We start from the raw sequence: 24,021 nt of genomic DNA on the forward strand, positions 1-24,021 counted from the left end.
TATGCCAAATCGGGCACAAGTCATACCATCAATTCTCACGAATCTGTGATCGCCAGGCACATTCCCAGCTTGTACTTCCTAAATGGGGGTATAGCCCCAGTAGCCAGTCAGCCATTGCACTGCCTCTGTCTTAGCGGTCCCTCCGTAGATGACATGGGCAAATGTACATATATCTGCATCGGCACGAGCTACATCCCAATCAAAGTACTAGAAGACCTAGACCACTGTACAAAAGAGGGCAGGCCTAGACAGCAAACGCGCTCAAGGACCTTTCGACTTCTTGGAGCGCTTCAGCTGCATCGCGGCGGCCTTGGCAGTGGGTGTGCGTTTCCGCCTGTGAATGTGCTTAGACGTGAGCTTGAACGGTTATGGGGCTGCGGCTGCGTACAATGTTCTGACCCCCTGCTGTGCAACGGAGTCGTCCCTCTTGGTTTCGGACCTGTTCCTTACTCAGAGCATGTTTGAGACATGAAGCATACATGGGGGCGTACCTCAACTTTCGCGGAGGGATGGAAACCTCCTGCTCTTCCATCTGCACGTCCGGCCTGCAACTCTTTCAGCCGGGATTATCTATGCCCTCCCATGAACACTTACGAATCATCCACATCCTGGACGTTGCGTGGCCGTTTGGAGGCTTTCGACGGCTGACTGTCCGTGGCGGCCTTGCGCTTGCTAGCTCTGCAGATTTCCAGTTCAGTCCGCTCCCCACACCCCGAAGCGCGCGACTCACAGAGTAGAACCGCTGGCACCGCCGGCGTGCACGCCTGCGCGTTGACGCATGGCCGCCACGGCAGCGTGCTCGCGCGCGCTGGCATGAGAGTCAACGTAGTCTTCGATTCGCACGCCTGGTCGGTCTTTTGCTAGGGCGGCGGTGGTCTTCGGGCAAGGGCTGAGGCTGTCCTTGTCCGGACCAGTGTGCAGCGCCCTGAGAATGCCGGCTATCAGCTTTTCGTGGTCCTTGATCTCCCAACCCACGCCGGGATAATAAGGACTGTGCTCATCATCAGGCTCCACCTCTGCATAGCCTTGGCTGTCGATAGCGAGGTGAAGCAAGCCCGTAGCGATGGCCATCACAATAACCTTCCGAGCCCATTTTTGGGGGCGTGTGCCCAGAAGGTGAGGCTTAGCCTTCACAACCCAGTCCACGTATTGCTGCGCTTTCCCGCTGGTGAACACGGATACCTGCAAGACGTCGCCCAGGTTGGTGATTAAAAAGATGTCCTGGAAACGGAAGTCTAGAGAGGTTTCTGGGATTCCGTCATCATTCGGATGCTCCTGCGCAATATAAAGCAAGCAGCCATGAGTAACACAAATACCAGATGTCGCTGTTGCTGCTCACCAAGCAGACTTGAACCATGTAGACGGCCACTAAAGCCGCGACACGGTTCGAAGTCTCTTTCGCGCGCTTGATGAGTGCTTTGGCGCGCTGCCCGACGGACATGTCGTTCTCAAGTAGGAGCGACGCAGTACTCTGGGGCTGATGCCTATTGGGACCCGCGCTACGAGACCTGTATGTCCTGTGAGTCACACGATATGTCGGGCGGCAACAGAACTCACTTGGCAGTCGTGTTCGACCTTCTCGTCCTAAAGCAGTCAAAACCAGCGAGGCGAAGGGGTGCATGGGTGCGTACCGTTGTCCTATCACAGGTCCTTCCTCCTCGTCCTCGTCCTCGTCCTCCTCCTCCTCCTCGTCGCTTGTCTCCTCCGCTGGCTCCTCCTCAGACGACGACCCGGATCCATCGGACGGGGCCTTCGTCTTCCGGCGGGCTTGCGTTCTCGATCCAGACGTGCGGGCAGTCGCACCAGATGCTTTCCTGACGAAGGGCTTAACGGGCATGCTGCCACCCTCCTGCGCCTGGAGCCAATGGCGAATGAACTTGAGCATAGGCTCCTTCTTCATGCTGGATGGGTCCATGGCGTAGGGGTCAGAGCCTCTCTCGGGAGCAGGCTCCGGAAACGCGCTGGGATCCAACTCTGCCCGTAGGTGGCTCCAACGAGTGGCCTTGGATTGATTGTGAAAGCCTATCAGACAGATGAGCTAAGAAACCTTTGCCAGCGGCGAACCTTACTCATGGCGTGGGCGATATACTGCCTGATCACATTTCGCAGTAATTTCGTGTTCGCGCTGTCAGGAGGGTCCGCCAGCAATCTCGGGTAGTGACGAGGACGACGTTTGACCTGAGCCCAACTCGGCAAAGAACCGCCTTCTATCTGGTCGCCCATTGCGGCGATGCCATCGTCACCGTCCTCTAGTCCGAAAATCTCGGCAGCCCAGCCCTTGACGCGGTCTGACAACTGGCCGCGTGCCAGCCAATTTTTCTCCTTCTCCGCGAACAACGGGCCGTTCTTGACGTTGGGTCCGACACTGTGCACTGATCAGGCGCTAAAGATGTATGAAAAACAGGCTGCCACTGACTTGACCATTTCCAGCTCTCCACTTTCTTCGTCGACCCAAGCAGCAACCCCGACAACAGCCACACCACCAACTTCCATTGCCCAATTCAAGAAGCGCGCAATGGTCTGTCGGCAGTGACTCTTGCGAAACCTGAGAGGCGATCAGATTAGTTGGAAAGAACAGCAGCACGTAGGGCACACCATGTTCGGTCTTGCTTGGCCGGTTGGCCGATGTTGATTGCTCGGGCTCTAGCTTTGAAGGCTTCCACCTCGTCCTCCGTGAATTCGTGGCGGATCTCCTTGTTGACTTTTTGTTCTATCTGAAATGGCGTACCAGGCGTCTCCCTAGCGAGCCGTCGGCGGACCCTGTCCCACACCTCCGGGCGACTGTGGCGGGAGACGGCGCACCACGTGACATGCGTGTGGTACGAGGGCTTAGCCGGCCCGTGCAGTACCTCGTCGTCCTCATCGTCCTCATCCTCGACCGCCTCCGTCTTATCCCTGTCGTCTTCTCCTTGGCCGCCGGAGTCAGCTTCTTCCTTCTCCTTCTCCTTCGCCTTTTCCTTCCCCTTCGCCTTCCCCTTCGCCTTCGCCTTCGCCTTCGCCTTAGCTCTCGCCATCTCCCCCTCCTCCTGCTCCTCCTGCTCCTCCTCCATGTTCCCACCCTCATCCACCTTCCCCTTCCCTTTCCCTTTCCCCTTCCCCTTCGTCTTCGCCTTCGCCTTCGCCTTCCCCTTTCCCTTCGTCTTCCCCTTCCGCTCCCCCCTCTGCTCCGTTCCATCTGGACCATCGCCGCCGTCTTCTTCAGGTTCCTGTTCTTCGTCCACGCCACCTGACGAGCGGCCATTACCATGCGAGGGCTTCTTGGTTGAACCATTGATAGCCGCGTGCCGATTCGCGGTTGAGCCGTCGGGATCCTCCATCGACCTCCAGTATGCCTTTACGGCCTGATATCTGTGTCAGCGCAGTACATCCAGCTACAATGATACACTTGGGGCTTACCTTCTCAAGCTGCTTGCTGGAAACCCGTATCTCCTCATCGCGGAGGGGGAGCAAGTGAGCTACGGCTGACTTAGCCTCCCTATTGCGCCGCTGATCAGCAGGCACATTGCGCTGCAACCATATTTTCTCGGAGGTGGTGAGAGACGTGCGGGAGTCCATGTCTGCGACGATGTCAGGTCAGATGGCGGTCTGGAATGTCAGGAGAAGGCGACCGTGTTTTCACATCAGCCGGTCGCCGATTTGTCACGGTCACATCGTCCTGTGACGTGCTTATGATAAACCGAAGCTTTTGGTTATTGGGAGGAAAACCCCAGGCTAGGATAAGGGGTTCACATTGACGAGCTGTGGGCTGGATATGTCTGGAAGTTGATAACCGAGGTAAGGAAACCAAGGACGGCTGCAGTGGCGTGGGAAATGTTCGCCAAGTAAGGAAGGCGGACGAAAAGCGCACCCTCGACGGAAAGCGTCCGGGCTGTAAGTGCACAAGCCAGCCTCACCACTGCCCGACGACATGGAGCCACAAATCTGCATGCAAACGTACCTGCTGCTGCTATTGCCGCGTATGTCAGGTGCGTCGGTGTGGGGCTTTAATGAAGGGCGTGCTTAGCCTCCTCAGAAGGAACAAAATATATTGCCTCATGCTGTAGGCCAGTGTCGACTATGCTGCGTGGCTCCCAAGGTCGGACCCGGTATAGACCTTCCCCAGTTGTTCCTGCCGACGTCGGGCAATTGCTGGGTCATGCACGCGATGGATGTAGTATGGGGCTGAAGAGTTAGTCCACGACATGGACCGCTCGGGGTATTTCCGCTCTGTCACCTCCAGCGTCCTCTGATCAGGGTACTCCTGCATGAGAGATGACCGTTAGAGTATACTTCAGCATGGAGAATTGACGGACGTATATCAAAAAGCCCGCTTTCACAACCTTGTACTGCCCGTGTCGCGTCTGCTTGCCGCTGATGAACAGGTCAGTAGCTATGACGCATGCACCATGCTTCATGAGCGGAAGGAATGAGTCCAAGATCTGCAGGTTCACTACGACAGTCAGACATGTGTTGCAAATGAGCAGGTGGACAGGAGCCTCACACGTCGCTGAGAACTTCAGGTTATTCACAACAACGAGGTCGGCCTTTTTCATCCACTCCTTGACCGCCGGAGTCTTGACCATGTCTCCCCATGCCATGGTGACGCTTCCCATGCTGATGCCGTGCAGTTCACAGACGGCCAGGGCCCTATCTTTGAGGCTTTCAGCCGTGCCCATGAGCTCGTCTCGCAGCTCGATGCCGAAGGCGCTGCACCCGCTCTGGATGGCCGCCTGCACAAGCAGATTGCCAATACCACAGCCCAGGTCAACGAAGGTCGATTGGGGACCCAACTTCTGCTCCTCCAGGATCGTCTGAAAGAAGTGCGGCTCGAACTCGCCGTACGTCTTCTCGAAGTCACGTTTCTTGTTCCTCAGCTCACGCAACTGCGTCTCGCTGATGCCGTCTCGAACTTCGCGCATCACGCGCAGAGTCTCAGGGCCTGCCAGAGCTGAGGTAGTCAGCCGTGTTTCCATCATTGAAGAGGCCCACATACCCGCCCTCTGCGCCCGCCTCAAGCGATCCACTTCTCTCAGCAAGTCTGCCTTTTGGGCCTTCTCGCGTTCTCTGATCAGATAAACATTAACGCAGCGACTTCGCAGGGCAGGCAGAGGTTACCTGCGGCGGCGAGCTGCATCCCTTTCCTTTTCCTGGTATCCAGCCTTCTTCCTTTGGCGCCGGGAGCGTGCGGCAGAATCAAGGGCAACGGGCCGCCCGCCGGTTGCGCCCGAGGCGGTGTCCTCAGTAGGATCGACCCTTGGACAGAATTGAGCAGACACACACAGACTCCAATCGGGTTTACCTGAAAACACAGCTGAAAGCATCGGGCGCCGTCATGGTCGCTGACAGGAGTTCGCTGACGGATTGCCTTTTTAGGCGCGAAACGTCCCGTCGCGGGACGACGGACTCAGTGCACCGTTCGCCTGTTGCTCGTGTCAGTTGGAGCCATGCTTCCCAGCTTAGTGTTGCGTGAAGTTCGTCCATCCACCCCCGCATTTTGAAATTTCAGCTAAGACAAATCACTGTACCCTCAAGCTAACCGCCACAGCGCGGGTGCAATGGGCGTTCAGCAGAGGTCCTCACGGTATGCCAATCTCAGTGAACGCTTCGGGCGTGCTTATGGATCCTCAGAGGAGCAGCATGATGTCTAGAACAGAACGCAAAATGTCGCCATGCCAGGAATCAGATTCGCAGGCAACGCTGCTGCGTACCGCATCATATGGTGCGCTCGATCACAACTCACCTTGGACTTTTTCATGATGTTGCAACGGTCGCCTTGAAAGGAGACTGCGAGAGCTCACAAGACCAGGTGAGTAAAAAGGGCTTATCAGGCTTGCCTCGATAGCGGCCACAAGACGCGCGCGCAGGCAAGCTAGCGTTCACTCGGGGCTGAATGACTCAGGGTTCCGAAGACCCCGGTTGACGCGCGGGAAGCGCGCCTACTCCTGGGACCACAAGGTCAGCAGGCGCTTGCCGCTGAGAAGAAGGACAGCCGCCGTAACTGCGACCGACAGCAGCGATGCACGGAGGATGTGATTCACGAAAGCAAACAGACGCGTTGGGCAGCGAGCACTTCATCAACACTCGTATGTACTCATAGTAAAGGACTTACTGAAAATGCGCCAGGCCGTCTCTGGCACTCATGGACGCCCTCAGTCTTCCTTCACTTGTCCTATATGCTTCCTCCTTGACTTTTTCCAGCTGCGACCTTCCAATGCGCTTCCCACGGACACCAAACCTCCTGAGAATCATGCGAGGCTGATCTGGAGCCGGTGCGCTTCGGAATACATTGGCAAGGTAAGCGCCCGCGAGAGATTGGTATGATACACTCCCTGTACTGAAGTGCTCGCGCCTTGCACTCTCGCAGTGTCGCTTGCAGATCATGCGACGATAATGGGCGCTTAGGGAGGGCACCGTCGCATATAAGAGGTACGCGGTTCTTCGTCGCTATCCATCCTCACCACATCGACATGTCTTCACCTCCTGAGGTAAGCACTATCGCCTTTCCTTCTCACCATACTGATGATGCATAGAACATCGCGACGGCCCTTCGCACCGCCCGGGTTCTGAGCGCCCTCCTCAAGCCAGGCCTTGAAGAGATTGTATGTTACACGCCGCTCATAGGGCTGAACGCTAACGAGCCGTAGATCCGCGCCCGCGACAACACCCTGCGTTGCGCGTGCGGCAAACTTGCCAACGGCCGGGCACAGCCTTGCAACCAACCCATCTGCAAGGATTGCGGCAAGAACGAGTGCCCTCGCTGCAAGAAGCCGGCGTCGAATCCGAACCCGTCGTGCGAGTTCCATGCCGGTCCATGCTGCCCGTACTCGCACGGTGGCGCGTACCATTTCGTTACCGGACATCGACCTTTGCCCGAGAATGGCGGGGAATTGCTGGACGTGACTTTGAAGCAGGCGGAGCATATGAACGAGCTTCTTGACCACCTAATCGTACTCACCAGGGACATGTAGATACAGTACAGTAGTGGCAGGCCCGTGGCAATCTCGGATTTTCTTGCTGATCTGCAGAAACAGTCTGACGAAGATCTTCAACATCGCCCGACTCCCATCTCTACTGCCAAGGCTCAGGGAAGGGTCCCTTTTCTTATTTTCTTAACGGTTGCTATTCACGCTAGCGCGACGCAACCTGTAGTGCGTCTTCACGTAGATTAGAAACACCCCCTCAAGCTCGGGCCGCGCCGCGGTGCTGAAGAACTCGTCTTGGAATTCTGCAGCCGCCTGTTGCCGACGTCCCTCGAGTGTGATAAGTCGTTGACAACGCGGTACTGGGCAGTGCCAGAGGTTGCCTGTAGGTAGCTGCGGGCGCGGTATAGTTCTTGGGCGGATGCGGGCAGAGAGCTCATCATCAGGATCTCGATAATCAGCCGGAGCCATGGTGGTCGCGCAGATCAAGTACCCGAGTGCACGCATACACAAATCCGTATTGCCGTTGTGGCATTCCGCGGCATGTTCTATCGCTCAGGAGGCAGTGCATCTGCTGAACGTCGGGCTCGTTGTCAAGAAAGCTAGGACGTATTGTACACAGAAACGAAATTCCAAGAAATGCGTCTATAAACCCAATCCACAGTCTACTCGAACTCGATTTGCGACCAGTTCAACCTCCGCTTCAAGTTCTGATGATGGTCTTCGCGCATGCTCTCCTGGCCTGACAGACGCCGATGAGCTTGACCTTCTGCCGCGCAACAATTCGGGTACCATACCTGGGAGCTTCAAGAAAGGCTTGTCCACGACAGCGACCCTCTTCCAATGGCCTGTCGTCAGCGTGCGCCTGGCCTCGTCATACTCGCTCGCGACGGCTACGTCGGAGTCGTACGTCCTGACAATCACCTCAACCATTCCGAGGGAGGTAACGTGTTCCAAGCCAGCGAGTGCTGTGAGGGCGCGCCAGTCGACCTCAACGCGAATGAGCTGAGTTAGGTCCTTGCGTATGTCGAGGACATCGTCGAAGGCTATTTTCTGTCAGACGTTGTAGTACAGGAAAGGTCGTCTCAGCATACCTGCTTCCTCACGAGCCATGACACGAAGTCGGCGAAGCTTGTCAGCGCACTCGGTCAACAGACGGTCCACAAACTCCCAGTCATCTCCATACATGAGCGTCAACTCGAGTGTGAGCGCTTCGAGACAAGGGAAATGGAGGCCGGTCATCACGCCGCGGATTCCGGCGACGAGGTGGACGTGGAGAGAGCTAACCGCCAGTAGCAAATCCTTGTCCTCATCTCCCGCAGCGTCCCCTGGGACAGTGCCCTCGTCCCACCAGAGCTCGTACCAAGAGTTGGGGGGCGCGCCATCGGAATCCATCTGCGGTGGCTGTATCTCGATGCTGCGGACGGTCTCTGAGAGCGCTGGTCCATCGCCTGTGGGCCGCCGACGGAGGATGAAGTGCAGCCCGTCGTTCGTTGGCTCGTGAAACACTAGCGTCTTGACGTTCTTCAGAAGCGGGTCCATTGTGACGGGTACCCAGGCCTGCCACATCTGCGCGTACCATGCATGCTGCTCGTTCCTGCCGCCGAGAACCAAGGTGTGTATCCCGCTGGGTGCTAGTGCGGCAATGACCTTCAGAAACGCAGCGGTGCCTTCCGTCCAGCGCGTCGGTAAGACAAGGGTACGCACATAGCGGTCCAATGGATCACGGCCGAACTCTGTGGACGATGTGAAAGTCAATGGCAGTGAAGAACGAGCGCCGTACCTGTGATCGGCATCGTGAAGTTGAGACCAGGGATGGGAGTGTAAAGGGCTTGGGCAGCTACAAAGAGATGAGCAAAAGCTTCGTCAATGTCAACCAACAAACATGCTTACGGGACTTGCTCTCAATTGCGCGCGCGTAGAGCCATTTCGCGAAGGAGAAGAACCTTCGCGGCCTGATGACCAGTGTCCTGAAGCGCCGGCTGCGAGTGATCTGCCACAAATCGCGAGAGGCTGTAGCAATGTTCATGAGATCGGCTTCATGGCAGCATTCAACGACCTCAGCCAACAGGTCGCCGGGAAGGATGCCTTGGCTGGCGATCGGACTGTTTCCTTTCCCCTCGTGGTGGCCGCTGATATCTTGCACGGTTGGAGCACCGCCGGTATGATGCAGGTCGCCCTCGTCCTCTGCCCTCTCGGCCATGGGGAGAAGCCTCTCGTCAGTGTCCCGCCGGCACCCCACTGTCTCCATGGTTTGCGTGGATGCTGTCGCGTATGAGACGCGCGTCTCCATGGTTTGCGTGGATGCTGTCGCGTATGAGACGCGCGGGGTAGTACGTCTCACCGGCGCAGTCGAATCGTCTCTCGGTGCAAGCAGACGGAGAGCGAGCCGTAGAAAGCCGAAGAGACAGAAATGGAGCCCAAGCGCCGCCGCGATGGCGGTTGCAACGACCCCGCCGACGCTCATGGTGGTGGGAGAAGACAAGAAGGGTGGGACGCACGCCCGGTGACAACTTAGGCCCACTTTACGAGCAGTCTGTATTGAGAGAGTGCAAGTGTAAAGCTTAAATGCGCCGGCCTGCAGGACCCCAAAAGTGAGGCATTCACTGGCTGACGACCACCGGCGCCCGTTGGGTTGCTTACGCGCTACAAGGGGGTGGGTATCGGCCTCGTCGACGGTGTCTCGCATCTATTCGACCAGCAAGGCGGGTACGGCGTGGACGAAATTCAACCGACTTCCTTATTTGGGTCGGAACGTCTCTGCGCGGGACAACGCCATCGTTTGGCTCACCACAGCCCCAGCGTGCGATTGATGGAATACATAGGCCCAGCATCCACCGCTAATTAGAGCCATCCCACCCTACCTACTCTTCTTGGCGTTCCCTCTGCCTCTTGTGGCGCCTCTCGAGACCTTTGTCTTTTTGGTGATAAGAGGGGTGTCATCGGTGTCGGAGTCGCTCAGGCGAGGTGGGCGTTTCCTCAGCCGCGTGCTCTTCCTCGTCTGCAAAGAAACCGCAGGCTCCACCCCCAGCCCATCTTGCTCCAAGCTACCCGATCCACCGCTGGGGCCGCTGGCTGGCGTTTGGGCCATGGAGGCAAAGGCGGAGAGGAAGTTCGGTGGGTCTTCGAGCGTTCGGGCGTCTCGTTCCTCTCCGAACTGCTGTGTCTCCAGGATGAGCAGCCACGCCTTCATCATACCGAGGTCCCCTTCCCACTTCATGTCGCCCATGACCAGCCGGACAGCCAGATGCGAGACGTATATCGCGCTAGTGATCTCGTCCTGCAGGTCAGTGGCATCCGTGAACGACGTCACAAGGAACTGTCGGAGCAGTCGCATTCCGCGAGGACCATAGCTGTCGTTGCTGTTAGGCGGCATAGCGCGGCCACAGAAGTTGATGACTTACTACCCGGTGTACCCGGTATAGCTAGCGCTATGGATGCTGCCTTTCAGGTGCTGCGTGTACCGAGCCACCGCAGGCAGGACTTTCAATCCAGGGCTCGCCCTCTCAAAGAACTTGTAAGAAAGGAGTTTGTGTGCGGAGGGCCTCGAATGCTCCGTATTCTTGTCGTCAAGGATAGCCTGAATTTCGGGAATCAGGATTTTCAGCCGCTGGGCGATGTCAACCCAATCAATGGGCTGGCTCAGTCCCCACGCCGATGCGAAAGGCTCCAGGACGTGCAGGTATATATCGTTGTCGCATACAACTGCACCATCTGTCTCTGCCGAACAGAAGGCACATCCTTTCAGGGCATAAGAACGAGCGACAATCTACGCGGCAGCACAACATAGCTCACCTGGGGGACGTAGGACACCCCACGGTCCTACAACGCGCAGAGCTTCGGCAGCGGCGTGATCCTTCCAGTCAGGCACCACAGCCTGGACCGCGTTGGGATACAGCTGCTCCGGGTCTTCAAATGCTAACAGCTGCTCCTTTAGCAAGAAGGGCTTGAACGGGACAGGAAGAGCTGCGGGGGCATTGTCAGGCATCGCGAACAAGGCTTCGCTCATCTCACATACCGCGCAAGTCGGGCCTAACGATAGCGAGCTCGCTCAGGCCACACATATCATAATGCGGGTATAAATCATTGTAATCTGCAATCGCCATGACGGTCAAGAACAAAAGAATCGCTGTCACCAGGCGTCACACGTCACAAATCGCCTTCCGACTCTTCCTCCTTGGCTCAGTGCGTCCCAACGGACCGGGACTTGCTGGAGTTAAGCATATGTCACAAAATTTCCGCGGAGACCCTCACATGTACCGTTCAATATTCATGACGGAAGGCACCCTGAACCACAACCTTCAACTTTACGCATGGTTTTCTCAAGATACGGTACGATGACGAGTAAGTAGTATGCCAGAATTTGCGGTCTTCGTGGACCCTTAGTTCAAGATGCGCGCGCGCTGTACATGAAAAGTAGGCGAGTCCCTATGCGAAGGTTGGGAACGATTGAAGACCGAGTTTTGAGACCAGATGAGCCCGCCTCTGCACTCGGCCGGCTGCCGCTTCTGTTAAATTTGAGTTTGACACCCTTATGTAGGCCGAGTAAGGGCTTACCAGGGAGCTTCCAGAACCAGTCCTCAACGAATACAATCTCCCTCCAATGCTCATGCGACAAGATGAACTTTGCCTCCTCGTAGTCGGCGTCCAGGGCGTGGTCGGCGTCGTACTTGTGAACGTACAGTGTGACCTTGTTGAACACCGTGAATTGGGGGGCTCCCGAGATGCAGGGGACTTGTGTCCAGTCGACGTGTAAACTCTCCAAGGCAGGCAGGAAGTCGCTCTCAAGCTGGGACCAGCGACCTGGCTGGTGTCAGCAACTATTGCAGAAGAGGACAAGAAGGTACCTGTTATACCGCGGCGAAGGCGGAGGGTTTTGAGCTTCTTCGCGTCGCGCAAAAGACGGCCGACCGCGTGCCATTCTGTCCCCCTCCCCCGCGTTCGTACATTGAGGTCCTCCAAGTCGAAGAAGTACACGTTGGCGATAATGTCTTCTATACCGCCTCCAATGTCCACCGTCAGAGATTTGACCCGAAGACAGATCCGCTCTAGGCCGGGGTACTCGTCCTCCTCATCGCCTGCGGTTGGATTCCAGTCGTCCTGCCCCCATTCATGGAACTGTGAGTAGCCCATGGCGCAGCCAGTCAGCTTCAGAGTGCATGGCAGGTCTGCGACCTCTTTATGCATAGAGCGCAGCCTCATCTTGAATACTGAAAGCAGGCCGTTCCTGGACGGGTTCCTGAATGAAATGGCGGCTGCCGACGCGAAGACCTCTGCACCGGCCTCCTTCTTCCACGCCTTGTTTGCCTCCCGCCACCAGACGTCGTCTTCCATGCAGCTTGCAGCGATCTCGCTAAGGCGGAGCGGTGCCATGGCCGCGAGTAGCGCAAGGTATGCGCGGCACTCGGTGCTCCATTCCTTTGGCAAGAGGAGAACGCGCACGAATTTGTTGAACTCGGCTCTCGTATTGGCTGCATACCATTAGCGAGAACGACCGATGATTACTGCACGTACGACAGATCATCACGGCGCAGCGGTATTCAGGCCGTTCAAAACGAAAGAGAATCTTGTCTGCGACCACTGAGCGCTCTGATACTCGAGGGTGCAGGGACGTACCTTGACATTGACAGCTTCTCCCGTCGCACTCCTTCTCCAGCCAGTGTTGCAGAGCAGGCAATCCTCTCGACGTGATTTTAAGAGTGTGAAGGCGCCAACGTCGGCTGACCCATGCAAACCGCTTGCAAGTCTCGGACAAGCATGCAACAGCTTGAGGACACGAGTTCTCGATTATAAGAAGCTGGAGCTCGAGGGACAGATGCTGGAGGATGCCCAGGTCCGGCTCGCCCGCGGACATCGTGAGGGTCAAGACAAAAGGAAGATCAATTGAATTTGACGCCGCGTGGGGGATCGAAAATGGGAGGGCCTACATCATGACTGTTCCGCAATAAGTGCACAAGCAGCAGGTCGTACATAACCAAGGTCGTAGAGAGAATTCAGTTGTAGGTCGTGCTCCTACCATCCCAAGAACGAGATACAACGTGAGCACAGGCTCGAGGAAAGCGACGGCCGCTGACCCGTGATCAATGATAGTTTGAAAGGTATATATCCCATTTCACAGCCGCGTCAGAACTTGCCAATGATACCTACAACGAGCGGCGCATGCGATGAGTCCGGTGGTTCAAAGTCCACGAGGATTTCCTAATCGGGCAGGCGGACGGAAAGCGCTGTCGCGCTGAAAAGCGTCCGCCCACGTGCGCATGCGCTCCAAGTCCCCTACGTGGGCAGTTATACAAGGTTCATATATATACATATATGCAGATCCAATGGCCCCAGGTGAAGTCAGCGCTGTACAGAATCAAGACGTGTGCGAAAGCCCAAGACAAAACCGTCCACTGTCCAAGAAGAATGGAAGAAAAGTTTGTAGCTCGACATCCCTGTAGTACGAACTTGAAGGAGGGTTACAAGAAAGGATACATCGACCAATATATTTGAGCGAGGGCGAGGTGGGCTGGGCAACGGACCATCACTGCTGGCGGGATGCAAGGGCGTCCCGCACCTGCCGCATCTTTGCCTGCAGGAAGCTCATTCATAAGCCATCGCAAGAGCTTTTCCGCAGCTCACCTCGAGCTCAGCGTTGCCCATCCGGACCTCCACTATGCTTTCCTCCAGCGCCGCGGCATGGTCGGGACTGCATGTCCCCGGAAGTGTCTTCAAGATGTCTTTAAGCGGATGTGGGCGGATGGGGGTGCCTTGAAGGCGGTCGACCGCGTCCTACCAAGCATCAGCCTCAGCTTGCGCTGTTACGGGGAAGAGCAAACCTGAAGTTGATGACGGACGCATTTGAGACGTCTGCGGTCAAAGATCCTGCAGAGGTAAGCGCATGCTCGCCTTTCCAGGTCATCATCTCTGGAGATACCAGTCAGCGTCTGGGTGATGAGGGGCGCTACCTGGGGCTCACCCTTCGACGCAAACCCGTCGGAGCCAAGACCAGAACTCCTCTGAAGGAACGGTGCGGTACACGATGGAACCCGGCAGGCGTCTGGTGAACCACTTGAGCCGCGCGGTCGGACCACGACCCCACGTCGGGCCGGGCACACTTCGAAGCGTCCAAGAGTTGTTAGTGAGTATGTCGCCATCATCGTGACTACACGCCGTCAGCTGTGTGCAGAGTGACCGAGGCCTTTCATCTTACCTGGAACCGGAAAGCTGCACGACCGCGCAAAGATCGTCGCCGACGTAGCGATAGCCTCTCGCAAATCCGTGGAGCTCGACCTCCCGCACGCCATCGTGCATTTGGAAGCCCCGCGCCGCGTACTTGCTGTGCGCCGTTGTGGCCGGTGTCGTGGTCCTGAGGCGCAGCCCTCTCCCCTTCATCGTCTCATAGGGGTACAAGCTGATGGCTCGACTGCTGGTCAGCATGTTGAGGACCACAGCTGGACGCCCAATGTGATCAGCCTCTTATCAAGATGTAAGAGGAAAGTCCCGACTACGTACTGCTGTGATAGTTCATAAAACATTCGAACGTAGATCCCGTCGTTGCTATGAGCTGGATACGGATGGCGGCGTCGAAGGAGGCCTCGAAGTTGAGCACCACTTGAAAAGGGCCTGGGTAGTACTCTTCATCTTCCTCTTCGTCATCGCTCGCCTCCTCGTCTGAGGATTCCACATCCCTAGGGTCGCGCGCACGTTAGTCTTCCAAGCGTGAGCGATAGGCAGGCTTCGCACCGCAAGCTCTCCTCCAAAGTGTCTCCCGCCGCGCCTGGGATGAAGTTGTAGCCATTGGCCAATAGATAGCTGCCCATCTCAAGGGCGTTTCGGGAAGGAACGTAGACGTCCAGGTCCGAGCTCCGCCAGGTCACGCCGATGAAGAAAGAGAGTGGGATTGATCCCCCGATGACAGCCTGAGTGCGCGCCTGCACGGCCTGGAAAGAGTCGATATCCAGGATGAACGGTGACAGCACAGCGTCGGCATTGAAGTCGTTCATCAGGAATTCACGGACGCTGATACGCGTCCCGCGGGAGACTCGCAGTAACTTGAGGAGGTCTTTGAGTCTCAATTCGCGTAGAATTTTCTCCAGCACAGGGTAGGGTCTGTGGGGTTACGGTCGTCTGTCCATAACGTAGTGAGTTAAGCTCACAAGGTGTCGAGGAAACGATGTTCGGTATCGCTCTCCATGGTCGATCACCAGGGGATTGGGGAATGAAGGTGAAAAGCCAAGGAGAAGTGGGCAGGAGGGAAGGCGAGAGAGAGAGAGAGAATAGACGCCGTGACACCCGTGATCAAACTCCAGGCCATGCGCGAGGAATGGAAGTTACCGAGTGAGCTAAAGATGACCCCATGCAACAAGTGATAGTGACCGCGAGCGTGCATATGTATTCCAGATGTAAGACACCACAAGCAAATGAATCTACATGCGAACATGACTTCCATCCTCCTCCTGCTTCCAAGCCTCCAACACCCCCCACTCCGTACAACTCCCATCGAGGGCCCACTGGCGAGATGCCTTCGAGTAAGCGCCACCATGCCCCTTGTAGTCCGGAGCAGGAGGATACAGGGCCAGGAAGTACATGTACCCCTTGTCGTTCCCACATGCACCGCAGGCGAAGTAGCGACCATCCTCCCCCGCAGTGTCTGATTGCAGAGCTTCCCTCCAGGCTCTCTTCCTAGGGACCTTTGTCATACAACCTACGCGGCGGCACAGCTCGCATTGGAAGGGGATGCGCGTTCCCCAGAAGAGATCCGCGCCATCGTGAGCGAGGTACGACGTGACCTGGAACTTGTCGCCGGCCCTTTCTAGGAGGTAGAAGGAGGGCGAGGCGACGCCGGGAGGGCATTGCCGAGTGGCCCGTTTGATTGCGGAAGACGCTCCCCGATCGCTGCAAAGGAAGTGCTGTGCTATCCCTAGCCCAAGGTGAACTGTGTGGGACCAAGAGAAGACCGGCTGGGTGATGGTCAAGGAGTTGCTGATGCGGGCAGCATGGATGAACTCGATGGTCGGCGGTGTCTGACCAGCTGCGACGACGGGGTGACCGCATCCGCCGTGCGCCAAGACCAACATGTAATTCTTCCGCCCAACGCGGGCCCTGAGCTGGTCCCAGAGGACTTGAGGTAGCAGCCGCCAGAGTACCTGTTGGTGGCGATGAGCACAGAGAAGGAGCCACACACTCCGGGTTCTACGAGTGAACACCGTCCGGCCGGCGAGTGCGTATCAGGCGGCGCAGGCCGGTGGGCCGGCGGCTCCATGCGAGCCGCCAGTGAGGCTCGTCGTCCAGTTACGGTGATAGACAGTAACTTACCTGCTTTGTTGGAGCAGTGATGAATCCGTGCTCCCCTTGCCCCACAACCAGCTGCTTCTGTTCTTTGTGCCAACAACCTAGAAACCAGATCACGACTCGGTGAGGACTAGAAGGAGTGTTAATTGTATCCGAAGCATCATGTGAAAGACACGTCTACCCATTGTGAAGGCCATTCGTGATGAACGTTGCGAGGGCATCCTCATAGCCGTTCGCCCCCTTGGCGGTATGTAACCCCTGGTACGGGAGGTCGATGAGGACGGCGTGGCCGGGATTGATGCTCTTCAGGTATTCGAACATCACAGCGGGCGTGGAGCCCGGCAGGCGCACGCCCGCGTAGCGAACGACGACGATGTAGGCCAGAGAGTCGCGAGAGAGGGGCATCGGCCGCCCAACCCCCCGATAATCAGCGGGAGGGCCATCTTTGCCGAAGGGCTGGAAGTGACTTAGACTGCGGACGTTGTACAAGGAGTACGACGAGGCCCTCACCTCGTACTTGGACTTCTTGAACTCCTGGGCCCAGCACTGAGGGCATATGAAGAGATCCATCTGCTCCTGGGTAACAGTGCTGGGGCGGGGTATGCAGCGATCAAGGCACAGAAAGTCAAAGCACATCCTGCATCGGATGAGCTGCATGGCATTGCAATTGCAGCTCTTGCAAAAGTCCTGCGCGGTTTAGCAGACTGAGCGCCCTCCCCACTGTATGACACTCACAGACACCCGCCATCTTTCCCCGGGCAGAGCGATGTTCTTCAAACCATCCCAGAGACCGCTCATGGTCCCATACGTGTAGAGTAGATTGTCCGCAGGGACTTCGCTTGGACAGAAGGGACCCTCAGGGGCTGCGATATCGCCAGACACGTCCCAGACCGATGCCGGCACATCAGCATCCCCTTCAAAGGGTCCCTGCACGTTAGGGGCCAGGACATAGAGGCCCTTGAGGTTAGTAGATGTAGGCGAAAACATGATGCAAGGAGGCAAAAGACAACACAGCGATCGGCCGAGTCACACTGCCGGATTGGGGCGGGCACGTGTATTAGGGTTAGGGTCAGCCATTATGAATTTCAAAAAGTATGGGTAGCAGGAGCTCCTGTGGGACTTCAGAGACAAGTCCTCTTTTCCAAGGCTGCGACACCAGAAAGGTGCGCGCCGCAGAGATTGTAGGTAATGCAGTATAGTAATCAAAGGGTAACAAAAGGGGTGGCCACCGAAAGAAATAGTGTATGTAAAGGTGCGTAGTAAGCCGTGGGCACTGATGCAGGGTTGTCGTTCAAAGCTGGCAGGGAAACGAACATCAGCGGTGAGGAATAAAGTGGAACCTGTACGCACCGCTGGCGGGCCGACTGTGCAAGCAGATAAAAGAACCTTAAGGACAGTCAGCTCGTGAAATAAGGAATGCGGGGGATATACCGAAGGAAGCTGGCATGCGATTGCGCGACTGTGACGTGCGCGACCGCGACGTGCGTTGACACCCTACAATGATGTCAGAAACAGTTGAAATGCAGAAGAAAAGCAGCGACTACACCGAGAAGGGGGTCCGATGCACACCGAGTGTGGGCCAAGGCGGTGTGCTGACACGGGCTGGGCAGGAAGAACTAAGCCTCTCGCGCATGATAGGAAACGAACCTCTTGAGACGAGAATATACCCTGATATATCTGCAGCTACGTTAGCAAATCCTCCAGATCTGGGGAGCGGCCTCCTACGGATGGTTGCACACTCCGAGACGACCGTCGATAGTGCTGTGGCCGGACAACGCATAGGGCGCTGCCGGCTCCAGCAAAGGTATGTGCAGCGACCGAGCCGCTCAGGGGACCCGACGCTGCCCAAGTGATCACGTACGGAAACCGAGCCACCCGGGCTCGACGCCGTCCGCGATCGGGCGACGTGGGGAGTGAAGCCCGCACGTCGCCCTAGTCCGTGGACTGACCGACGCCGAAGCGACGACAGCCCCCGGCCAGGAGCCCACAGTAACAACAAACGCGATGGTGACCAAAAACCGACAGGCAAGGCGTGCTGAAAAGGGGCGCGTCAACGATCTGCTCTTGGGTACGAGACGAGATGGACGGAAGGACCGAATACCAGAATATCTGCGGAAACTCGTTAGCAACTCCGCGTGTTCCATGAAGGCTTTCACTTACGTCCCGTCACGAAGTCTTTGGGCGGTCGCTAGTGGCGCTGTGGCCGGACAACGCATAGGGCGCTGCCGGCTCCAGCAAAGGTATGTGCAGCGACCGAGCCGCTCAGGGGACCCGACGCTGCCCAAGTGATCACGTACGGAAACCGAGCCACCCGGGCCCGACGCCGTCCGCGATCGGGCGACGTGGGGAGTGAAGCCCGCACGTCGCCCTAGTCCGTGGGCTGACCGACGCCGAAGCGACGACAGCCCCCGGTGAAAAGCCCACAGAAACAACAAAAGACGCGACATCGACAGTCAACAACCGGACAAGTCCGGTCGCAACCGGCGCGTCATCGCCTAGGACGGAGGTGTGCAGCGACCGAGCCGCTCAGGGGACCCGACGCTGCCCAAGTGATCACGTACGGAAACCGAGCCACCCGGGCTCGACGCCGTCCGCGATCGGGCGACGTGGGGAGTGAAGCCCGCACGTCGCCCTAGTCCGTGGGCTGACCGACGCCGAAGCGACGACAGCCCCCGGTGAAAAGCCCACAGAACCAACAAAAGACTCTCGCCGATCGAGCGATCGACGAGCCATCGCACCAAAGCACGCCCATACTGATCGTACATGCGCGGCGACCTGAGGTCATGACAACCTCAGGCCTAAGGAGAGGCCAACCTCCAAACCGCTCAGCCGGGCCCTGGCTGCGACAAGGTATGGTGTACGAATGGCTTGATGGCAAGAGCAAAGCCTTCATCGATCAAATTTTCGCCGACTTCATCCGGCCATCACGTGATCAGTGAGCAGCCAAACAAAGCCCGCGTTCCGCCACAAATTGGGACTTAGACGAGCCGTCCGTCAAGCCCCATAGCCTGCGGGACCTCACTGATAAATCGAGATAGATCACACCTCCTGGACCTCTCTGGGATGGAGAGATGATAATTCACGCTAGTGCTAATGGTGCCATCGCGAGAATTGCTCTTCGGCAGACTCCCCCGCGCGATTCGCCATGCGCATTGCCATGTCTTCGGGTATGGCATGCTCCGGGCTGCGTCCCGCCAGGCGCCTTACGGCCTCCTCAGCTGCGGCCCGCCCTGCACCTCTCCAGTACCATTTTGGCATGGTCAGTCTCCCCAGTTTATACCAGGAATACTCCAGATGACTACCCATGCGTCGGCGACCCCTACCCGGGGTGATGGAGCCGCAAAATGGTTGCCAAATCCACCGACGGCACTCACAGAACAGGGGCTCTGTGCGAGTGGCATGTCCGGGCATTTCTACGCCTGCCTCGGCGAATCGTTGCCACGACATGGACGACATCAGTTCTATATGCGTTGAGTCCGGGTACTATATCCTCTGTGCACAGCGGGCTTACCAACATGCCCGAAGGGGACTTTGTGCATTTGCTCCTCTGGGAGCGTCTTCTTGTTCATGGGAGCGAGCGCCAGCCACGCGCGGTCGACGAGGTCCTGCGTATTGCCATCTGGGCGCCATAGGGGATCCCAAGTGAATTTCTCGTGGCCGTACCACTGTATTACGGTGAGTGAATATACCGACTCACACGGCAGTCACACATACGGCGACCAGATACAGGACCACTTTGCCACCGCAGCTTTGCGGGCGATATACGGCGAGTATGGCCTCTGGATTCAACTTCATTGCAGGAAAAGCGGAGCTTAGCGAACGCGCTCACCTGGACGGTCGACTAAATTGCCCCCTCCCACCGGGAATACGCCTTTTGGTGGCCAGCGCATCCGGCCCGAGGGGCAGTAATCGGATGTGTCCCAGCACATCGCTGTGGCGGTTTGCAACGAGGAGGCGTAACCGGCGAATCCACCCGACATCAGGATCCTCCCCCCCATCCGGATTTTGCCGGACGTCACGTGGCAGGAGTCATTCCAGCCCACCAGCTCTTCTTGCCCATTCTCCGGCTCGCCTGGTGCATACGGGCACTCGGCGGCCAGGCATGACCACCCTGCGCACGCGTATGATAGGATGCCGCTTTGGAAATGGGATGAAATTCGCCGCTCGCCTGCAATCCCGTCCACAAACCAGACCCAAATTTCCCAATCTCCGAACGTTGGCCAGCCCCAACTTATCTGGTACAAAAGTCAAGGCTTCCTTCAGTAACGGTAGACTTGCAACGGCCCCAGCCACAATCCTCATCAGCGGACGGCACCTCGCCGTCATCTGGTCAACGGCACAAGTACGTAAGCTTGGATCATTTGGCGCGCCCGAAATACCCTGACCAGACGATTTTCGTCCGCCCAGTCACCGGTCGTTTGTCGCCCATGGCGTCTCTGTCCATTTCTCTGAATCTTCCCGTGGCGACTTGGGAGGCGTTGCTGAATGCGTCCTGGCAGGCCTCGTGTGCCGATTCAGCTGCGGAATTGGTGAGAGCGGTGCGTGCGGAGAGGGACAGCATTGCGGTTTCCCTCCGGCGTCATCGTTCGACATCCATGGCGTCCCTTCATGGACGGCCCCGCGCGCGCTCTCTGTCGTCTGCGCTTCCAAACAACACCGACCTAGGACCTTTCCATCCCCGACCGCAAGCTGGGTCGCCGTCGCCGGCCGCCGAGCAGTGGGCCCCTCGGCCAACGTCGCCTGGGGTCAACCACGCTGAAGACTGGCCAAAGCTGCTGTCCGAAGCTTCTTTCTCCGACGACACCGCGTCAGTCTGTACCGCCGAACCAGAGCAATTTTATGTGCGTTTCTCCCCTGCGTCTTACTCCCTGGTCAAACTCACACTGGAACAGTCTACTTCATCAGCTCGCCCTGAGACACATCTGTACGACGTCTGTAACCCGGTAGAAGAGCTGTCAATGATCCGGAATAGCGGGTGCGATTCTAGGCTATCCGCGCCGTCGTCCTCGGGTCCGCCTTCGCCGCTCACTGAGTACTCTGACGACGAGGACTCGCCGACCAGAAACCGTTGTATTCAAAGCCCGCGTCGCACGAGGCTCCGCTCCAGGGGACGCGCTGATCGCGACGAACGAGACAGCGCGCGGGAAGACTCCTCCCCGTCCCCCGCGCCTCGCAACCGAAAACGTCGGCGCCGTTCTAAGGAGAAGCAGGCCCGACGCCATGTCCGCCCGCGCACAAACTCTGTAAGGCTGGAAGGTGACAAGCAGCACAAGAACTGGACATTGGTCGATGGTCCTGTACCTCTGACAGAGGGCGCGTCTTTGTTGGTGGAGCAGGTGTGCGGGCAGAATGACGCGCAGCGTGTCAGCCGTATAGCCGCTTTGTTCGGAGTGGTTGATAACCTATCCAACGCTGCCGTTTTGGCGGCGCCATCTTCACCTCTGAACCTCGCCAGCATCGCCGCTATGGTCACGAGGTTGGAGAGGAGTGCATCCGAGATGGAACTCGCCCTCTGCATGGGCTACATACAGCTGGTGCTGAACGTAGATCAGTGGGTCATTCATGTTCCATGGCACTGCTGCGTATACTGACAGCGCGGAAGTCTCGACCGCGAGGCTCGTCAGACTCGTCAGAAGAATGGTTCAAGGGACGCTCGGCGTAAGCAACGCGCACGCGCAGCGCAGGGTGCTCTACCCCATGGCGCCAATAGGGCCGAGCTAGCGCGCTCAGCTGGCGTATCGAAGTCGACGCTGGAGAGATGGTTGGGCATGGGGACACGGCTTCTCTATCTGTGCATGGCCGGTGGGTTTCTATCAACGGGCACCATGCGTTTGACTGGACATGCCGAGCACAGGCACCCCGCTCATCCTATTCGCGCTGTCTTCGTGCGCATTCTTAGGCGAGTGTCGCAGTGGACGCTATACAACTTACCATGATATCATGGCCATGGGTCTTCCATTCCGTGAGCCGGACGGTGGGTGAGTACCTGGGCCTGTGGAGCTTTTCTAACGTATGTTGTCTCTCTGCAGAGCAAACGGCTGCTGGCCGGCTCGTCCGCAATCACTACCTTCCCCTCCTGCGTTGGATGCAGCAAGAAGCCACCGGCAAAAGCAACCTCCGTCTCTACGATCCGAGCACCGCCGCTTACCATCATCTCTCGGACTTCGACTTCTGGGACGCTCGATTTGGGGAGGTTCAGCTGAAGTCAGTGCTTTCCCTGCGCATGAATCTCACGCATGCACATCTGCGTTAACCCTCCCGATCAGTTGCTTTCGTCTGCCGCCCCGTTCGTACAAGTGGGAGGATTATACGTCTCTGGCGCCACAACAACCGTCAGCCTGTCCGCTTCCTGCCGCGCTAACCATCAACACCGGCCGACCTTTCCCTTCCGAGCCGTGCCCAGTCACTGGGGACAACCGGCGGGCGTGGACCGAGGCTCAGCGGAAGAAGGTCGATAAGTGCGCTGTGCGCGTTGAAACGAAGGAGGAGCTGAAACGCAAGGTATCCGCGTGCTCCAGAGCGAATAGATACGGACTGACGACGTGCCTCTCCAGCTGCGGGAAGGCGGTGACGATTATATTGTCCTGGATCCCGGTATCCTAGACGGGTGTGTTGATGACTGTTATGTTGCTGTTCTGGCTAATACGTGGTTCCAGGATGCCTCTCGATCTTCGGGCAGGCACTGGCGACCGCATAGCCTTCGTAGTACCTATTGAAGGATCTCAGCCCGGGAGACCTGATCTCAGGGAATTGCTGGACAGCGTTGTCGATCGCATACAGTGCTTACTGCCGTCGGACTTCGATACTGTGGACAGCTCAGCGGAAGAGTACAAAGGTTTTGTTGCCATCCACTTCACCATATATTGCAAGTACTCCGAGCACGTGAGCCTAGACGTTGTATCGCCGTGCCACATTCTCTGATGACGCTTCTCACTAGGGCAACGAGAACCTGCCGCCTCCCGAGGCCGCGCATCCGACTCGGATTTCCAGGGAGGGAGGAACACGAGTGAACGTGAATATGCGTGTCCCGCGTCAGTCTCACGAGATACGCGAAGATCCTCTGGGCTACCAGGCTATCGCCACCATGCTCAAACCGCTATTTGCGTGGGTGTCCGAAAATGTTGTTCGTTTTTCCTGCTTTTAGCGTCTAGCACTGATGACCACTGGGCAGATGCAGACGCACCTGGGTCCGGTACAAGACGAACTGGAGCTGTTTCTCGAGGTTCTACCGCTACGAGAGGGGTCCCCTTGCGCGCCCTTCGCTGGGTTCGTGCTCAACCTTGGGGTCGCAACAGACGGCCATCGTGATCGCGGTGATCTGAGGATATGCATGGTCTCTCCGCTTGGTGGATGGACGGGCGGCGAGCTGGTGCTTCATGAAGCCCGCCTTGTCCTCGCCTTGCGAGCTGGCGACCTATTGTTCTTCCCTTCGAACCGTCTCACTCATTTCAACATGAACTGCCAAGGCCAGCGTTTGTCGGTGGTGGCGCACACTGATAGGGCATGTAACGCATGGGTGACGGACGGCTTCGGTTGGGGAGCTCATCTTTCGTAGTTTCTTACTTAGTCTCCATGACACGGTGTTCTTTGGGAAGCAGGTGTGCGTCAACAGTGCTCCCCAATTCTACGGGTACTGCCCTGACCCCTGCTACACGATTTCACATACATGGTCCTGCCTAATAGTATTTATGACGACAGGTGCTTGGGATCGGTGTCATATAAAAGGAGGGGCGCCCAGCAGACTGCTCTTGATAACCCGCTCCCAACCGACGCACTCGCATTCCAGACCTTAAGATCATTGGCATGTGCTTCATCGCCAACCTTTGTACCCGTCACATCTGCGGACACG

General features: G+C 57.4%; 9 protein-coding genes across 9 annotated transcripts; 2 read left to right on the forward strand and 7 right to left on the reverse strand.

Annotated features, from left to right (window-relative positions):
• Positions 1–261: 261 nt before the first annotated feature.
• SCHCODRAFT_02499256 (uncharacterized protein) lies at positions 262–3,555 on the reverse strand (the record flags this gene model as incomplete). The annotated part of the gene is made up of 12 exons (XM_003027291.3): positions 262–334; positions 389–439; positions 492–545; positions 595–678; positions 731–1,275; positions 1,340–1,508; positions 1,558–1,584; positions 1,632–2,022; positions 2,070–2,365; positions 2,417–2,545; positions 2,596–3,341; positions 3,397–3,555. 12 exons carry the CDS (start codon positions 3,553–3,555, stop codon positions 262–264), a joined length of 2,724 nt encoding a protein of 907 aa, XP_003027337.2.
• A 499-nt stretch (positions 3,556–4,054) lies between these two features.
• SCHCODRAFT_02498013 (S-adenosyl-L-methionine-dependent methyltransferase) lies at positions 4,055–4,898 on the reverse strand (the record flags this gene model as incomplete). Its single annotated transcript, XM_003027292.2, has 3 exons — positions 4,055–4,237; positions 4,317–4,429; positions 4,481–4,898. The coding sequence occupies 3 exons, from the start codon at positions 4,896–4,898 to the stop codon at positions 4,055–4,057; spliced, it is 714 nt and encodes a 237-aa protein (XP_003027338.1).
• A 636-nt stretch (positions 4,899–5,534) lies between these two features.
• On the forward strand, positions 5,535–6,947 carry SCHCODRAFT_02666171 (uncharacterized protein; the record flags this gene model as incomplete). Its single annotated transcript, XM_003027110.2, has 7 exons — positions 5,535–5,560; positions 5,633–5,698; positions 5,879–6,062; positions 6,103–6,248; positions 6,356–6,464; positions 6,510–6,578; positions 6,624–6,947. 7 exons carry the CDS (start codon positions 5,535–5,537, stop codon positions 6,945–6,947), a joined length of 924 nt encoding a protein of 307 aa, XP_003027156.2.
• A 617-nt stretch (positions 6,948–7,564) lies between these two features.
• SCHCODRAFT_02666172 (uncharacterized protein) lies at positions 7,565–9,366 on the reverse strand (the record flags this gene model as incomplete). The annotated part of the gene is made up of 5 exons (XM_003027293.2): positions 7,565–7,641; positions 7,697–7,945; positions 7,994–8,635; positions 8,683–8,739; positions 8,793–9,366. The coding sequence occupies 5 exons, from the start codon at positions 9,364–9,366 to the stop codon at positions 7,565–7,567; spliced, it is 1,599 nt and encodes a 532-aa protein (XP_003027339.2).
• Positions 9,367–9,759: 393 nt separating this feature from the next.
• SCHCODRAFT_02501183 (uncharacterized protein) lies at positions 9,760–12,753 on the reverse strand (the record flags this gene model as incomplete). The annotated part of the gene is made up of 6 exons (XM_050343106.1): positions 9,760–10,261; positions 10,304–10,619; positions 10,695–10,865; positions 11,457–11,702; positions 11,747–12,370; positions 12,516–12,753. 6 exons carry the CDS (start codon positions 12,751–12,753, stop codon positions 9,760–9,762), a joined length of 2,097 nt encoding a protein of 698 aa, XP_050200279.1.
• Positions 12,754–13,422: 669 nt separating this feature from the next.
• Positions 13,423–15,075, reverse strand: SCHCODRAFT_01205527 (uncharacterized protein; the record flags this gene model as incomplete). Its single annotated transcript, XM_003027295.2, has 8 exons — positions 13,423–13,470; positions 13,521–13,670; positions 13,718–13,805; positions 13,858–14,043; positions 14,092–14,332; positions 14,394–14,569; positions 14,625–14,990; positions 15,038–15,075. 8 exons carry the CDS (start codon positions 15,073–15,075, stop codon positions 13,423–13,425), a joined length of 1,293 nt encoding a protein of 430 aa, XP_003027341.1.
• A 232-nt stretch (positions 15,076–15,307) lies between these two features.
• On the reverse strand, positions 15,308–17,159 carry SCHCODRAFT_02699737 (uncharacterized protein; the record flags this gene model as incomplete). Its single annotated transcript, XM_003027296.3, has 5 exons — positions 15,308–16,027; positions 16,197–16,302; positions 16,354–16,628; positions 16,683–16,859; positions 16,908–17,159. 5 exons carry the CDS (start codon positions 17,157–17,159, stop codon positions 15,308–15,310), a joined length of 1,530 nt encoding a protein of 509 aa, XP_003027342.2.
• A 2,273-nt stretch (positions 17,160–19,432) lies between these two features.
• On the reverse strand, positions 19,433–19,967 carry SCHCODRAFT_02500534 (uncharacterized protein; the record flags this gene model as incomplete). The annotated part of the gene is made up of 4 exons (XM_003027605.2): positions 19,433–19,491; positions 19,547–19,633; positions 19,684–19,837; positions 19,887–19,967. The coding sequence occupies 4 exons, from the start codon at positions 19,965–19,967 to the stop codon at positions 19,433–19,435; spliced, it is 381 nt and encodes a 126-aa protein (XP_003027651.1).
• A 632-nt stretch (positions 19,968–20,599) lies between these two features.
• On the forward strand, positions 20,600–23,727 carry SCHCODRAFT_02499351 (uncharacterized protein; the record flags this gene model as incomplete). Its single annotated transcript, XM_003027858.3, has 9 exons — positions 20,600–21,723; positions 21,775–21,974; positions 22,027–22,146; positions 22,202–22,376; positions 22,439–22,673; positions 22,727–22,779; positions 22,829–23,054; positions 23,110–23,295; positions 23,344–23,727. The coding sequence occupies 9 exons, from the start codon at positions 20,600–20,602 to the stop codon at positions 23,725–23,727; spliced, it is 2,703 nt and encodes a 900-aa protein (XP_003027904.2).
• Positions 23,728–24,021: the final 294 nt, after the last annotated feature.

Source organism: Schizophyllum commune (genome assembly GCF_000143185.2).
Source record: "Schizophyllum commune H4-8 unplaced genomic scaffold SCHCOscaffold_5, whole genome shotgun sequence".
Lineage (NCBI taxonomy): Eukaryota > Fungi > Basidiomycota > Agaricomycetes > Agaricales > Schizophyllaceae > Schizophyllum > Schizophyllum commune.